Source organism: Carex rostrata, chromosome 15 (genome assembly GCF_964058835.1).
Source record: "Carex rostrata chromosome 15, lpCarRost1.2, whole genome shotgun sequence".
Lineage (NCBI taxonomy): Eukaryota > Viridiplantae > Streptophyta > Magnoliopsida > Poales > Cyperaceae > Carex > Carex rostrata.
The window spans coordinates 135357-152746 of record NC_135932.1 but is presented as its reverse complement, the minus strand read 5'-3'; the positions used below and the strand labels follow the sequence as shown (position 1 = coordinate 152746).

Genomic DNA, 17390 nt, shown 5'->3' with positions numbered 1-17390 from the left:
AATGAATGAGTTTTGATATTCTATTTTAAAATATAATAAAATTAATTATTATGCTAATATTATTTGTTATTCATCCACTACCGCATCGTTATCCGTTAATTTAATAGGTAAGAGTAGAATAGGGTAAGGTCAATTTTTAATGGGTAATCATAGAGTATGAGTAAGTCCATTCTTATGGATATAAGTATGAAAATGCTTCCACCCTACCTGTATCGTACCCATTGACACTCCTAGGTAGGGTGAGTAAATTGCTTATAACTCGTGACTCGCTCATAACTCGCTCAATTAAAACTCATTAACAACTCGCTCATTATCAACTTGCTTAAACTCGCTCGTTAACTTAATGAGCCGAGCATGAGCATACTCCAACTCGCTCATTAAGAATTTGCCACATTTAATCTTTGTCATATCAAATCCCAAATAAATCAATGAATCAAATTTCTGCCGCATTAAATCAAGTTTTGTTGCCTCATTAAATCAAGTTTTGCTTAAAATTTTGAGTAAATGATATGCGCAGGCGTGGCAGCCAGTAGACCAAATCACCAAAATCTAAAAACCTAAAGCGCTCAAGGTTAAATGGATTTTTTTTTAACACTTTTCTTCTGTCTCTATGCTATTGAATGTGTAAAGCTCTGTTTTGGAGGTTTTTGAATTTTTATTTTCTTATTGTGAGAAACTTTATAATATATTGATGCTATTTTAGTTTCTAGGGAGAAACTTTGTGAACTTCTACCTCTATGTTATTACGGATATTTACTGTAAAAAAAAAATTAAATAGATTATGACAATTTGTTAAATTCTGTAACTCATAACTCGTGATTCACTCACTAAAAATTCATTAACAACTTGCTCATTATCAACTCACTCATTATAAAAAATCAGTCTTTGATCTAGTGACAAATGAACATGGTCTTCATATGAGAAGTCACGAGTTTGAAATCCGAATGAGAGAAATTATTTATTGTAATAATAATAATATTAAATAGTTTGATGGATTGACCTCCAACCTTTACTCACAAAAAACTCACTCATTATACAACTCACTCATTAATTTAATAAGCCGAACATAAGCATATCAATTTGCTCATGCTAGCTCAATAATCTCCCCTGGCCCAGGTGTGAAGGGACGACGTGGATAGAGAGAGTATTCTCTGCGGAGCTTTTAATTTGGTCCGTTCGTTTTGATCGGACAGATCAGATCAGAGGAGCCTAAATTTTGATATCTAATTTAGTCGGTCCGATCAAAATAAACGGAGCAGATTAAAAACTCCACACATCTCCGCAGAGATACTCCGCAGAGGATAGCGTTCCGACGTGGATATATCATCTTGCCTCCTCTCACCTGATTTCTCTTTCCCTCTCTCTCTCTCTCTCTCTTTCAATCTCTTCCCTCGTGAAACCCTAAAAACACAGTAGCATCAATCGGGCTCCGGCGATCGCCTGAGGAACAGGGTTTCGACGATGAACTCGCAGAGGAGGAAGATCTTTAAAATCGAGGCGTTCAAGCACAAGGTCGAGCATGATCCCAAGTACGCCGAGCGCACGTGGAAGGTTCTAGAACACGCGATCCATGAGATCTACAACAACAACGCTAGTCGTCTTAGCTTCGAGGAACTCTATAGGTTCGTTTCTCTGTTGCTAATTCTTTCGATTTAGTAGTTCTATAATTGATCAGTGAATTTTATTGCCTGATGGTGTCCATTATTGGAAGTCATTATAAGGAACAGTTAACAATTTTGTAATTGGTTCCTTTGTATGGGGAAAAAAGGGTATTATTGCAATTACTAGGCATTCCTGTACAAATTTATTAATTAAGACCCCTATTACTGGCCATTTGTTTTTTAAAACTGATCAAGCATAGTCCTGTTGTTCGAGCTTTTAATAAAGATAAAAATCTCTTAATTTTAATGGAATTAAGCATAACTAAAGTGAACCATAATTTGTACCAATACAGGACCGCATACAACATGGTACTACACAAGTACAGTGAGAAGTTGTATTCTGGCCTGGTTGCAACACTGACGTGGCACCTAAACAAGATTGCAAAATCAATAGAATCAGCGCAGCAAGGCGATCTCTTTTTAGAAAAACTAAATGAAAAATGGGCCGACCATAACAAGGCTTTACAAATGATCCGAGATATACTCATGTACATGGACCGTAGCTATGTGCCTAGCTGTCACAAAACACCGGTACATGAACTCGGTCTTAACCTCTGGCGTGACCACATAATACACTCTAGTAAGATCCAAGCCCGTCTACTCGACACCCTTTTGGATCTAATTCAAAGGGAGAGAACCGGTGATGTTATAAATAGAGGTCTTATGAGGAGTATAACTAAAATGTTGATGGATTTGGGATCATCAGTGTACCAAGAGGATTTTGAAAAGCCATTTTTGGACGTCTCTGCTAGGTTTTACAGTGGTGAGTCACAACAGTTCATCGAGAGTTGCGACTGTGGTAGTTATTTGAAAAAGGCTGAGAGACGGTTAAATGAAGAGATGGAACGAGTTTCTCATTATTTGGATGCAAAAACTGAGGTTAAAATTACAAGTGTTGTAGAGAGAGAAATAATTGCCAACCACATGCAAAGATTGGTGCACATGGATAATTCCGGCCTGGTTAATATGCTTATAGATGATAAATACGATGATCTCAGCCGAATGTATAGTCTCTTTAAAAGGGTTCCAGAAGGTCTATCTACAATTCGGGATGTGATGACATCCTATTTGAGAGAAAGGGGTCGTCTTTTGGTAACTGACCCAGAAAGGTTAAAAGATCCGGTAGAGTTTGTTCAATGTTTGCTAAATGAAAAGGATAAGCATGACAAAATAATAAACACAGCGTTTAGTAATGATAAAACCTTCCAAAATGCGCTGAATTCTTCATTTGAGTATTTTATTAATTTGAATAATCGTTCACCTGAATTTATTTCTCTTTATGTGGACGACAAGTTGCGGAAAGGTTTAAAAGGGGCCAGTGAAGAGGAGGTGGAAGTGGTATTAGACAAAGTCATGATGCTATTTAGGTATTTACAAGAGAAGGATGTGTTTGAAAAGTACTATAAACAGCACTTGGCGAAGCGGCTTCTCTCAGGAAAAACTGTTTCTGACGATGCCGAGAGGAGCATGATTGTGAAACTAAAAACTGAATGCGGGTATCAGTTCACATCTAAATTGGAAGGGATGTTTACTGACATGAAAACATCTCAGGACACAATGTTAGATTTCTATACGAAACAGTCTGCTGAGCTTGGAGATGGGCCCACACTCGCTGTTCAGATTCTAACGACTGGGTCATGGCCAACTCAGCCGAGCCCCGCTTGTAATCTCCCCCCAGAGATACTCACTGTGTGTGAAAAATTCAGGACATACTATCTAGGTACGCATAATGGGAGACGGTTAACATGGCAAACCAACATGGGTACTGCCGATATAAAGGCTACTTTCGGCAAAGGTCAAAAACATGAGTTGAATGTGTCAACTTATCAGATGTGTGTACTTATGCTGTTCAATTCAGCCGATGGTTTAACCTATAGAGAAATCGAACAGGCTACAGAAATACCTGCTCTTGATTTGAAACGGTGCCTTCAATCGCTTGCATGTGTGAAGGGCAAAAATATCCTTCGGAAAGAACCAATGAGCAAGGACATATCAGAAGAGGATGTATTTCATTTTAACGACAAATTCACGAGTAAATTTGTGAAGGTGAAGATAGGGACAGTTGTTGCTCAAAAGGAATCGGAACCAGAGAAGCAGGAGACACGTCAGAGGGTGGAGGAGGATAGAAAGCCCCAGATTGAGGCCGCAATTGTGCGCATCATGAAGTCGAGACGTGTGCTAGATCATAATAGTATAGTGGCTGAGGTGACAAAACAACTCCAATCGCGGTTCCTGCCAAACCCGGTTGTTATAAAGAAGCGAATTGAGTCGCTGATTGAGCGCGAGTTTTTGGAGAGGGATAAGGCTGACAGGAAATTGTACCGGTATCTTGCATAATTCCTGGATTTTTTTTTTTTTTTTAGAATTGTTTGAGTTTCTGTTTTTTTTTCCTCTTTTTTTTACCCTTTCAAACAGCTGTGGTTTCGCCTCCTATATCTTGTACAATATGTTCAACTTGTTCAGACATAATTAAATTACTGGAGCATCATGGTAGACTTGGCTTTAATTTTCATAAATTCATAGCATTACTGACTGTGTTGTACAGGTTTTTAAAATGATTCTTTTGTAAATTATGACGAAGGGAGAAATATATGGGCAAGCAAGTTTTATATTCAAATTTCAATTTTTATGCAAGGAAATGTGTAATTAATCCGTATAGGATAAGTTTATTGCAGATGTTAGATGAAATAACACTCTTAAGGCCCTTAAATTTTTATATTTTAGTAGTATAATGTTGTTTTTTTTTTCCCAACCTGATTAACATGATAAACATTTTAATAATATTTAATATTTAAAAAATACATTTAATATTTCTTTTTGTTATAGGATTTCGATGTTTAAAAGTAGGGCAGTATTCGGTGTGTTTTTCCGATTTTATAAAGTGAGATGTGGTTATAAAATAACCCTTGTAATATTGAAATCAAATCATTCCAGTAGGAAGATATTATTATTTTATTACAATCAATTTAATTGGAAAGGATATCTGAATTAAATCAATCCAATATATAAGCAATATTCATAAATGCATCTCGAGTTCTAGACTAAAGCACAAGTCGCTCCGAAAGAAATACAGTCAATGAATGCATTCACCTAATAAGAATATATAAATTGATCCAATCTATGCTACGACTATCGTAATATTATAAATGAGATCAAGCATTCAGTGACTATGCTGAGAATTCTCCTTAACATTTCCTCTCTTGGGCTAAAAGACATTTGCGACTCTTAAGCCACAAACTTCTGTGGTCTCCATTGAAAACATGATATGAGATTTAAGTGTCAAGGATCACATGAGATTAACCTCTTGTATCTCATATCATGTTTTAAATAAGTGTAGGCAAAACTCATATCATGTAGTGTAGTGTAGTGTAGTGTTATCAAGGAGTAGCAGGGGTTGGGACCAACTCTTGGGTCCGGTGATGGAACAACTTGGCAACTGCTCTTCTTTCACAATCCTATATAAAGTTGGAAGGTCATAATTAAACAAACTAATAAACCAGGTCAAACTAACCTAAATTGTTATACCAACAAATATGATCTCAATCATACCTCGCATCTTTATTTTAATTTTCAAAGTCCAAACAGTCAATCAGAATTGCTCAACATGATCTCCATATTAAAATTTGTTTGGAAACCAAATTTTATAAATTTTAGTAACTTAGTACTATTTTTTTAGATATGTGGTCCAAGATCTTAAAAACACTGATTTTGTATCTATCTAAAAAATATAGTAACAAATTTTAAAAAAAAAGTACTATAAAATTTGGGTCTCCAACACGTTTTAATATGGAGATTATGTTCAGTGGTTCGAGTTGACTGTTTGGATTTTGAACCCTACTCACAAAGGGTTTGAGGCACAATTAAGGCATAAAAGACACGAGGCATGATTGCGACATAAAATACACAACGCATTTGAACCCTACTCACAAATACAATATAATTCCATTTAACCAAATTCTGATCTACCAATATTCAAGAAAGAAATGGATAAAAACCAGCATATGCTCAGCTTTGCAACACGATTTGGGTAAACTGAGAATTATACAAGGTTGATCTTTGACATAATCAGATGAAAAAGAAAAACCAAACCAGAGTAAACATGATCAACACAGTGGAATAGAATATAAAATCTGTGCCTGCTAATAAAAAATAAAAAATGCCGGAAAAAGCAGAAGAACAAATAATTCTTACCATAAACATGTTGAAGTAAAATGGTTTATCAGGATTCAGCCTCCTCAGCTTTAAATAAGTGTACGCAAAACTCAGCTGATCCCTAGATGTGAAACGGTTCACCTCATTAAACCAGAGGCATGAAAATAAGTTTGACATCGGTGTGTGTGCACGCACAATAAAAGAACCTTCTGGTACAACTGTGAAAGGAAAGTAACATTTAAGAAACTCTAATTGATCATAATTAGAAGTACGCATGCTGGTCCTTTCTTGTAGCAATTTAAATTTAAATCCCTACAATAGGTCTTGTAAATTGAAACAACCAAAATTTCTAGAAAAACTCAAAATCAGTACCCGACTATACAGCCCATGCGAAGGAACATGCAAATAATAAACCTATAGTGTGCCTATATGTCTTAGAGGATAAGATTAACTATAATTAGCCACACAGTTTCAGGTGTAGAGTATGAATTTTATTTGTATTAAATGAGATTAAGAGCAATTTTGTCATTTCTACCTTATACAACCTTTTTTCATATTGAAGGAAGGAAAGTTTGTTGGTTGGAACTTGGAAAAATTATAAATACCGGGTGTTATTTAAAAATTGGAAAATATATTTTTAAAGAAAAGAGAATTCGAAACTAAACGAAAACCAACAGCTGGGAAGGGGAGAATTTGAGTCTGATTGGTTGAACCGAACTAGACCATCCGATCGGTAATAATTGAATTGTTCATCTATTAAGGTATGGTTGTATTTATTCAGCCTTTTATTTTGAAACACTTCTTCCCATACACAGCTCCTGTCATAGTGCCTCGAGATGGCATATTCAGCTCCTTTTCGCCACAAGAAATATTCTATTATTAGCATCGGATCAGCATTGACCCGCATCTTGCTATCTACCCAAATTGAGTACCTGATTCAAGAAATTGTATTTTAGTTCAAAGAGGAGGGTTCAATTCAAATGACTAAACTTTTGGTGCCTCCATCATGTCAAAATAAAACCATTATATATGATCTATATCATTTTTCTCTATGCACATGCAAAAGATAATGATATCTCAACTTTGTTTTGTTTGTTGTCAAGAATTTTGAAAAATACACTTCTGTGGATAACTTCTGAAAGCTGATTTTTCAACGTATTGTATCACATAAAAACAAAATAAAAAAAAGTGATAATTTTATGTGCATATAGAGAAAACAACTTTTTGATTAGAAAAGTACCTAGCTGAAGGGAAAAGGCGGTGAGATAGAAACTTTGGCACTTTGCCCGTCTTGCGCATGTCAATGTAAGGCAAATTCTTGACCAAAATAACCCTCCATAGACCGATTTTACCATTTTCATCAGGAACATTACCTTCTGTCGATAACTTGGCCAATGTTAATGCATCCATGAATATCATAAAGCATACGTTGGTCTTAGTGTATGTTCCCATCTGTCACATTTGCATTGTTATATAAGTCATAACAACACACTGCAATGGCATCTGTGTAAGTTCAACAAAAGTTTTGCACTCAGAACTATTTTTTAAAAATAGCATTTCTCAACATAACCTTGATTGCAACTTTTCGAAGATGAATAATAGCCCAAAAATAAGTAGCTAAATTAATGTCCGCCTGGATCGATCCTTATGGAAAAAAAAATTCGTATGACTGGTATGTAATGTACCAGACCTGACTAAGTTGGTACAACTTTAGCCCTTCTTAGGAGAAACAAATCTCATGAAGGCAGCCCAAATTTTATATGTAAGGTCACCAGGTATAAACCAGCACAGCATAATTATGTGATTCTGCTATGCTACAAGAAAGCAATACAAGCAGTTAGAATGAAAATGTACCTTATGTTTAGTCGGTCTTCTTAGAAAATCTGAGTTACCGAAAATACAAGATGATACCACCACGGTGCAATTATTCATTATTTCCTTGTCTTTTTCATCAATGTCAAAACCACTATTATAGTTGCTTGTGTTTCCTCTCACAAACCCACAGTGTAGCATTTGATTTTTGGCATGGTATGAGTTTTCTGTGTCTTCTAGAGTTTGCCATCCCCCGAATCGAGGTACATTGCTATTATTATAATTGCATGAATATCGATCTTGCGTTATGTAATTCAGAGAAAATCGAGTGAAATTGATGTAGTTCTCAGGTTCTATCAGATTGTCAACTGAGGTTAAAAGATTTATCTTGCATGGTACATCTGAAAAGTACAACAATTGAGCAAAAATATCTCAACCAAGTTTCAAAACAACAGTTATCTTTTTTTATACAATGGTAAAAAACTTACGGTGCTTGCGAATACTGTGCCTCGGAGATCTAGAGAACCGTGTTCGTCCCCTATTCATCCGTTAATGGTATCAATCGACATATGATCTAATAAAAAAAAAAAAAGCTTCTTTTTCATTAGTACTTAAATTTGAACTTACAAGAAATTATTAGTCCTCCAAAAATTCGCTGATTCGTTGATCGAAGCTCCTTTGTCAACCCAAGCATAGTGCAGAGCTGTAAAATCAATAAATTGTTACCATGAAAACAAACAAAATGAGAAAAAAAATTGGAACGAAAAAAACAGTAAAAGAAAATAGTACGAACCAAGAAAAGAGAAATGAGGTTGAAATAGGGAGATGTAACCGAGAGAGAGGAGCGAGAAGAGGAAGAACCAGAGAGTGCACCTCCGCCTCTGTACCGGTACCGCGCGCCGTACCGACCGGCGCGGTCGCAGAGGCAACAGTTCGCTTCGTAGCCCTTTTTGCAGCATTTCGCAAAATCGCTTCGGATTTGATCGAATCCGATCATGGATTTGAAATTTTGAGTATGAACTATGAAGCGGCCATTTTTATTAATACCCAAAAAAAAGGAAATTTTAAAATTGCTCCGTGTTTGTTTTTTTTTTCAAAATTGTCCTGACCGCTGGGCCCACAGTCAGCCCAAAACATCAAGCAGACTGCCCCCTACAAGAGCTGGACACATCCCTACCAGACCGTCCATTGCAGGAGCAGACCACACCTCTAACAGATCGCCCGGGCTAGGGGCGGTCCACTAGAGACTAGTCTGCTTGTGGTCCGGGAGTAGGGCTGTCAAAAAAGCTCGGGGCTCGTGGATCGCTCGTGACTCGTCTCTAGCTCGCTCGATAGTGGACCGAGCTGTTAACGAGCCAGCTCGGCTCAGGCTCGGGCTCAAATAAACAAGCTGAGCTAGAGGCCAGCTCAGACCGGGCCAGCTCGGCTCGGCCCATAAAGGCCCATATAATTTTAGGTCTAAGTCTCATTTTCAAACAGCGGCAAATTTGAGTCCTCTTCACTCCCGACTCCTCCTCTACTCCTCTTCACTCTCCTAGGTTAAATCCCGACTCGGCAACTCCCGAGTACTCCACCGGACAACAGACTCGCGCAGTCGTGCCGCCTCGTGCTGTCACGCAGACGTAGTCCCGCCGCCTCGTGACACCTCTTGTAATCGCGCCGCCTCACGACGCCTCTTGCAATCGCGCCGCCTCGCACAGTCGCGCCGCCTCGCTTTGCCGTGCCGCCTCGTATCTGACCCAAACTCGCATCGTCATTGTCACTAAGCAAGGGTTAAAGGTTTTTTTCTGATTTTTTCTTCTGATAAATAACAGATGCTTGATGAATTTTTTTTCTAATTTTTTTCTTCTGATAAATAACAGATGCTTGAATCTTGATGGGTTTTTTTTCTGATTTTTTTCTCTGATAAATGACGATTCTGTCATCTGTGCTTACTGGTACGTTGTACCAGTATCTGTTTCGTACCAATTCTTTTGGTACCAGTTCTATTTTATAAAAAAATTCACAACCCAAATGGGTATTAATGAAATTTGTAAGCCTTTTATGTAATGTCTAACCTTTTTTTTTTTTTGTCCAGCTTTATTAGGACATAAGTTGTTATCTCCCAACTTGCTAGTTGATGGCGTGAAGCGAGGTGCTTCCTTGGTACCGGCATCTATTCTGCCTCTTTTTTGTTCTCGGTTAGTTGTGACTTGTGAGCAATCCTTCTCTTTTCTATTTGCTAATTTTGTGATTGATAAGTAGGATGTGTGTAGATTAATTTTGCATCCTTGCGCGGGTTTGTTGCATTTCCCGGCTTAGATGCCTTGACTGTCATTTATCAACATAGGGTCTGTTTTTGTCATTTGTCAACATAGATTTATCTAAAGATGTGTGTGTCATTTTGTGATTGATAAGTAGGATGTGTGTAGATTTTTCCTTGATTGTTTCTGTTTTTGTCTCTCTAGCTCGTGCTAGGGTCTGTTTTTGTCATTTGTCAACATAGATTTATCTTTTTTACTTTCTTTTTGAAGAACACAAGTACCGAAGAACATCTGTTCTTTAATTTATATATATATATTACATATTTAATTTATAGCAAATATTAATTACCAAAAATGATTTTTAGCTAGGTGTGATACTGATTCCTACGGCTGTGTTGTTTTCAATTTTTTATTAGAATTTTTTTCACTTTTTATTGCAAATATTCTTCTTATTATTTACATCTATAATTTTCAGCTAGCTTTGACTAATATTTGTGAGCTTTGATTAATAGGCACAAATGTCAAATACATCATCTGATGGTGCTACTGCAGCCGGCAATAATCCAGTGATACCAAAAAGTGCAAATAGCACAGCTAGTGGACTTGGCTGTTGACTACTTGATTGGTAATTTAATTTTGTGGGATTTTGACTTGGCTGTTGGCAAGTTGCCTTTTTGTTCTATCTTCTAAATTAATTAGTTATGTGAATTTAGTCGTACGAATTTAGTTTTAACTTCTAGATTAATTGAGTTGGATGTTGGCATGTTGCATGAATTTAGTTGTGTGAATTTATGTTATTTGGTGTGGATGTTGGCATGTTGCATGATTTTAGTTGTGTGAATTTATGTTATTTGGTGTGGATTCATATAAATTTATGTTATTTTGTATGAATTTATGCTCCACTTCTGTAAAATTGGTGTATGTTTATATTTTGATAAATTTCTGAAATTTGAATGATAACTCTTTCATATGGACATATTTAACTGCTTGTCTATTTCTTAGCAAGCATTTCATAACTTTAAATAGCATTTGATATTCTGCATAACTAGCATTGCCATATTATCAAGCATACCTTAGAGAGAGTAAATATGATGTATTGGGTACACGTATAAATAATCAGAAATAGCCTTTATAAATCATCAGAAATAACCTTTGTATAACAGCAGAGCAGCTCAATAAAGCAGCAGAGCAGCCCAATAAAGCCCAGTGAGCCAGCTCGTCAGCTCGCGAGCTAGCTCGGGCTGTCTTGTCACAAGCTGAGCCAAAACTTTTGGCTCGGGACCCCTATGTCCAGCTCGCTCGGTCCAGGCTCGGGCCAGAATTAACAAGCTGAGCCAAGGCCCAGCTCGGCCCGAGCCAGCTCGTTTACAGCCCTATCCGGGAGGTCCTTTTTTTTTTAGAGAAAGATCTTAATATTTTGATTTAAATAATTTTATAAAGAAAAAATTTCCTTGTTTAGAGTGTATGCCAAAAAATAAGACATTTGGTATATTTATGCAGTGATGTCGTAACTCTTTATAACTTTGATTTAGTTTGTCTGTTGGCTATCACAAGTTTAAAGATAACATTAATTAAGAACTTGAGGTGTGGACCGCCCCTGGCCCGGACGGTCTGCTAGAGGTGTGGCTCGTCCCTGTAGGAGAACTAAGCAAAAAAATTAATTGCAAGATTTGAAGATAGTTGTGAGGAGAAATAAATTAATAAATAAGAAAATTACCTGAATTATATTAATAAAAATAATAGATTGTTTCATGAAGAAGAATTATCATGATCGTCAAACTTCAAATTTAAAAGCTTTTTTTTTTTTCAAGTTTTCTTCCTGTTAGTTAGGAGATTGTTTTTCCATGTATGCAATTAATAAATGTAAATTAAATATGTAAACTTAAATAAAATGTTGTACTAACAATTTTAATTAAAATAGACATATTGATTATATATATTATAAGTATCAATATAAGAGAAAAAATAATATACAAATTAAACAATATATTTGATTTTGATGGTATTATTGACCGTGATTTTTATTAATAGGAAAATGGAAAAACAAAATATTAAAAACGAGAATGGGTCCGTAGAAATTTGAAAAACAAGAAGGCATATGTGGCCCATGGCGTCCCTGAGGGACGCCATACCAAACTCCAGTCCGACGGAAAAAAAAAATTATCATGTCATGGGACGCCATGACTCAACTTAGGTCCGTTTAATAAAAACAGATTTCGGTTATCTCCCAGTTAGATTTAATAATATTTTGACCCATGGGACGCCATGACCAGTAACACCCCAAATCTTCCACTTTCAGTATGAATTAATCTGTTATATATTACAAGAACATCCAACCACCTGCCCGAGTAATATCAACAAAGTTCATTGAAATTGACACTGCCAAGTCAACATAGTGAAATTATTCAAGGAATCACTTCAAAAATATAAAATAGTATTAAGTTTGATATTTGAACTAATTTAATGGTGCTAATTTGGTACTGTTATTGCTCTTCTGGTATACTCATTATATTTGGTAACATCACATGAACAAAAGGGACGCCATGACCCAAATAAGGAATTGAGATGGGCTACAACCATGGCATGGCGTCCCATGGCATGGTAATTCTTTTTTTCTTTTTTTCGTCGGATTGGAGTTTGGCATGGCGTCCCTCAGGGACGCCATGAGCCACATACGCCTTCTTGTTTTTCAAATTTCAATGGACTCATTCTCGTTTTTAATATTTTGTTTTTTAATTTTCCTATCCATAAAAATTTCGGTATTATTGATTACATCATGTGACTCATATTATCAAATTTCTTGAATCGATGTGTATTCTATTTTGTAAATTATGTAGTTATATTTTTATGAGTTTTAATACATAGCTTAAAAAGATCGAGAATTGATTCAAGTAAAATCAATTTTATTTCCTAATCTATTTTTTGTGATGCGTAATACTAATTGCATTAAGAAAATCAGAAGAAAAAAAATCAAATATGAATAAATCATAAAAGAGTATCTGGTAATTATGGAAATAAAATCATTAATAAATTATCACAATATTCATTACATTATGGAAAATAATAATTGAAAAGATATAAAAAGAAGGCTAATGTTGTTCATACATTTAATTTATATAAGATGTTGGGTTAATATAAAAATTTCTTGTGTCAGTATGACTATCCATACAAGATTGGCGCCCAAGCAACTTACTTACCTTCCAAAATATTTTTCAACCTGAAGAGCCAAAATATTTTTTTAGTACCATTATTTTTTTATTAACACAACAATTTTTTAGTACCATTCTATTTTGGAAGTCTAATTTATAATTTTCAATGTTGAGAGAAATGTTTCTTGCTATACCTGTTTAGTTCGTATTTTAGAACCCTCTTTATTAAACGAAATAAGTTAAAATTACACTTAACAAAATAATTTATTGTATTTTCAATAAAATTGCTAATATTATTTGCTTAAATGGACATCATAACTTAGGAATGATATTTTGTTGTTTTCATTCATGGGATCAAATAAATTATACAATTGTTTACCATTTAGTAAATAATTTAAGAGTCTGGCTACTATGTTCTTATTTGTGCATATTTAGTTCATGGTCTTTGATTCTAAACCAAACTTGTGAAATATTTATTACTTTAACAATTAAAATGAAATTAAATGTAGTCTTGGTATAACTCAAAGTGGTGGTGGAGATTGTACATATTAACCGGATGTATTGTGGTAAAACATAATAGTGAAGATCGGCTCAATTCAAACATACGTAATGGGGCCTAACCTTTGGACGATAGAGGGTTCCATTTTTTTTTTTTTGTTAACTATGATCCATCACAAAGATATTCCAATGTGTAATAGGTAATGGGCTATCTATTTCATACTGGTTTGACAAATGGAGATATAAAGAAATAATTTAATTGCAAGAATTGAAGATAGTTGTAAAGAGAAATATGGAAACAAATCGCTTAAAAAAAATAAGGAAATAATTTAATTGCAAGAATTGAAGATATATAGTTGCAAAGAGAAATAAGGAAACGGATCGCTAGAGATTTATTCAAATTTAATGTGATAAACCATGTAGTAATCTGTGTGGCAAGTATATTTTTAACTAAATTTAGACTTCTACACATAAAATAGATATATTTAATCAAAATAAGACAAATTATGTAAATGAAGGGTTGACATTCAATTCGAAAATTCATCTTTCAATCTCAGCCGTTGTCGGATTAGGACAACTACGTGCATAATATAAGAATGGAGATATATATAGAGGTTGGCTAAGATCAAAGTGGTAGTTCTTGAGCTTTGGTGCTACCAATTCATTTTTTAATTTTTAAAGTTCAAAACGTTGATCTGAACCGTTCAAGTTGTTCTCCATATTAAATTGTGCTTGGAGACCAAATTTTACATTTTTCTGAATTTTTTTTACTATTTATTAAGCCACTTTGAAAATCGCTGATCCAACGGTGGCTTAACAAAACAGTAAAATCAGAAGCCACCGTTGGATCAACTGTTTCCAAAGTGGCTTAATAAATAGTAAAAAAATTCAGAAAAATGTAAAATTTGGTCTCCAAGCACATTTTAATATGGATATCAACTTGAACGGTTCGAATCGACATTTTGAACTTTGAAAATTGAAAAACGAATTGGTAGCACCAAAGCTCAGGAACTACCACTTTGATCTTAGCCAACCTCTATATATATATACTAGTATCATACCCGTGCGTTGCAACGGAGATATATTATAAGAAAAAAAATATATCAATGAAAATAATAATTATCCAAAAATTAAGACACATGTTAATAGAAATTTATATGATTATGTATTTTTAATTAACTTTAATTGTGATATCTGATAACAATTTGATGATGTGATGATTCTTTATTTTTAAGTACCAATGATATCAAATATCGTACAACAATTCAATATCGACATATAATATGATATCAAAAAATATAAATAAAAAGTGTTATCGTGTATGTATAGGATACACACACACACATATTATAAGAGAAATATATATTCACACACACGTTTCAATTTATATTTTTCTTTGTTTCCAATTTAGAATACACACACACACATTGATATATTCTATATTGGAAATATATTCTAAATTGCCCAAAACAATATGTATAGAAACAAAGAAAGAGAAATAAAAAAAATAATTTGATTTCCATTGTGATCCGTATAGATATGAAGAAGAAGTAAGGAAACAAATAAATAAAAAAAATGGAAGGTGGAGTCTTCTTAATTGAAGAGGAGAAATATGGAAACAAAGAAATAAGGAAACGGATAAATATATTGCTAAATTTCAGAGTTTGTTCAATTTTAATTGTAACGTATCCTGTGGCAGCACATGTGATGGGTATGTTTTTAACTAAATTTAGACTTCTATACATAAAACAGATGCATTTAATCAAAAGAAGACAAATTATGTAATTGGTGGGTTGAGATCAAATCCGAAGTTTCATCTTTCAATCGTAACCATTGGCGGATCGAACACCCAACGTGCTTAATAATAGAATGGAGATATATAGAGGTTGGCTAAGATCAAAGTGGTAGTTTCTGAGCTTTGAACTTTGAAAATTGAAAAACGAATTGGTAGCACCAAATCTCAGGAACTACCACTTTGATCTTAGCCAACCTCTATATATATATATATAGGAATATGCTAGCATGCTATGCATAGCATAGAGCCCCTCCATGCAACGCCTTGGATTTTGACTTTTCAAAATCCTAACGGTCGATCCGAACCGTTCATCTTGTTCTCCATATTAATATGTGTTTGGGGACCAAATTTTACATTTTTTGGAATTTTTTTACTATTTCTTTAGATTTATTGAAAATCGCTGTTTTCAGCAAATCTGGACCATAAAAAAACAGCGATTTTCAATAAATCTAAAGAAATAGTAAAAAAATTCCAAAAAATGTAAAATTTGGTCCCCAAACACATATTAACATGGAGAACAAGATGAACGGTTCGGATCGACCGTTAGGATTTTGAAAAATCGAAATCCAAGGCGTTGCATGGAGGGGCTCTGTGCTATGCATAGCATGCTAGCATATTTCATATACATACATATATATATATATATAGGCTGTGGCTAATTTGCTGCCGGCAGCATTTCTGCCGGCGGTGCTGCCACTGTTTTTTCTATTTTTTGATGTCCAAACGACAAATCTAAACCGTTAGATGTTTAATCTATATTATAATCTACTTGGAGACCAAATTTTACATTTTTTGGAATTTTTTTACTATATATTAAGCTGGTTTGAAAACCGCTGATTTCAATGCTGCAGAAATTTACTGAAATCAGCGGTTTTCAAACCAGCTTAATATATAGTAAAAAAATTCCAAAAAATGTAAAATTTGGTCTCCAAGTAGATTATAATATAGATTAAACATCTAACGGTTTGGATTTGTTGTTTGGACATCACACGGCTAAATATAGCCCCGGCAGCACCTTTGCCGAAATGCTGCCAGCAGCAATTTAGACAGACCCTATATATATATATATATATATAGTGGCTAATATGCATTCGGTTGCATATGGACCGAAGTGCTTACGGTCCAAATTTGATTTTTCAAAATCCAAACGGTCGATCTGAACCGTTCATCTTGTTCTCCATATTAATATGTGCTTGGAGACCAAATTTTATATTTTTCTGAATTTTTTTACTATTTATTAAGTATTTTACAAAATTGTTGATCCAACGGTAGCTTAACAAAACAGTAAAATCAGCAGCTACCGTTGGATCAACAATTTGGTAAAATACTTAATAAATAGTAAAAAAATTCAGAAAAATATAAAATTTGGTCTCCAAGCACATATTAATATGGAGAACAAGATGAACGGTTCAGATCGACCGTTTGGATTTTGAAAAATCAAATTTGGACCGTAAGCACTTCGGTCCATATGCAACCGAATGCATATTAGCCACTCTCTCTCTCTCTCTCTCTCTCTATATATATATATAGAGAGAGAGAGAGAGAGATGAGCTACGGTGAGTTGCGAAGTAAAACGCATTTCTACTTCACGCCGTATTTTCATTTTGAAAGCCCAAACGACCGATCCGAACCGTTAGATGTGATCTCCATATTGAAATGAGCTTGGAGACCAAATTTTACATTTTTTGAAATTTTTTTACTATTTATTAAGCAATTTTAAAAACTGCTGTTTTGCTTTGAAGAGTAAAAATTTCTGGACCATCAGATCAGCGATTTTCAAAATTGCTTAATAAATAGTAAAAAAATTTCAAAAAATGTAAAATTTGATCTCCAAGCACATTTCAATATGGAGATCATGTTGAGCGGTTCGGATCTATCGTTTGGATTTTCAAATTGCAAAATATGAGTGTGAAGTAAAATAGTCGCTTTACTTCGCAACTCACCGTAGCGCATCTCTCTCTCTCTCTCTCTCTCTCTCTATATATATATATATATATATATATATATATATATATTAATAGAATAATTTTAGTAAAACTAATTCCAAACACCTTAATTAAAAAAATGTAAACAAATTCTA

At 34.5% G+C, this 17390-nt stretch overlaps 2 protein-coding genes across 2 annotated transcripts; one reads left to right on the top strand and one right to left on the bottom strand.

Moving 5' to 3' along the window:
* Window positions 1-1310: 1310 nt before the first annotated feature.
* LOC144566186 (cullin-3A-like) lies at window positions 1311-4249 on the top strand. The gene is made up of 2 exons (XM_078316125.1): window positions 1311-1622; window positions 1955-4249. The coding sequence occupies exons 1-2, from the start codon at window positions 1462-1464 to the stop codon at window positions 3996-3998; spliced, it is 2205 nt and encodes a 734-aa protein (XP_078172251.1). The 5' UTR covers window positions 1311-1461; the 3' UTR covers window positions 3999-4249.
* Window positions 4250-4645: 396 nt separating this feature from the next.
* Window positions 4646-8630, bottom strand: LOC144566873 (transmembrane protein (DUF616)). Its single transcript, XM_078316911.1, has 9 exons — window positions 8419-8630; window positions 8253-8328; window positions 8114-8163; window positions 7668-8026; window positions 7054-7265; window positions 6489-6745; window positions 5853-6031; window positions 5006-5116; window positions 4646-4962 (listed from the first exon to the last, which is right to left on the bottom strand). The coding sequence occupies exons 1-8, from the start codon at window positions 8582-8584 to the stop codon at window positions 5039-5041; spliced, it is 1377 nt and encodes a 458-aa protein (XP_078173037.1). The 5' UTR covers window positions 8585-8630; the 3' UTR covers window positions 4646-4962; window positions 5006-5038.
* Window positions 8631-17390: the final 8760 nt, after the last annotated feature.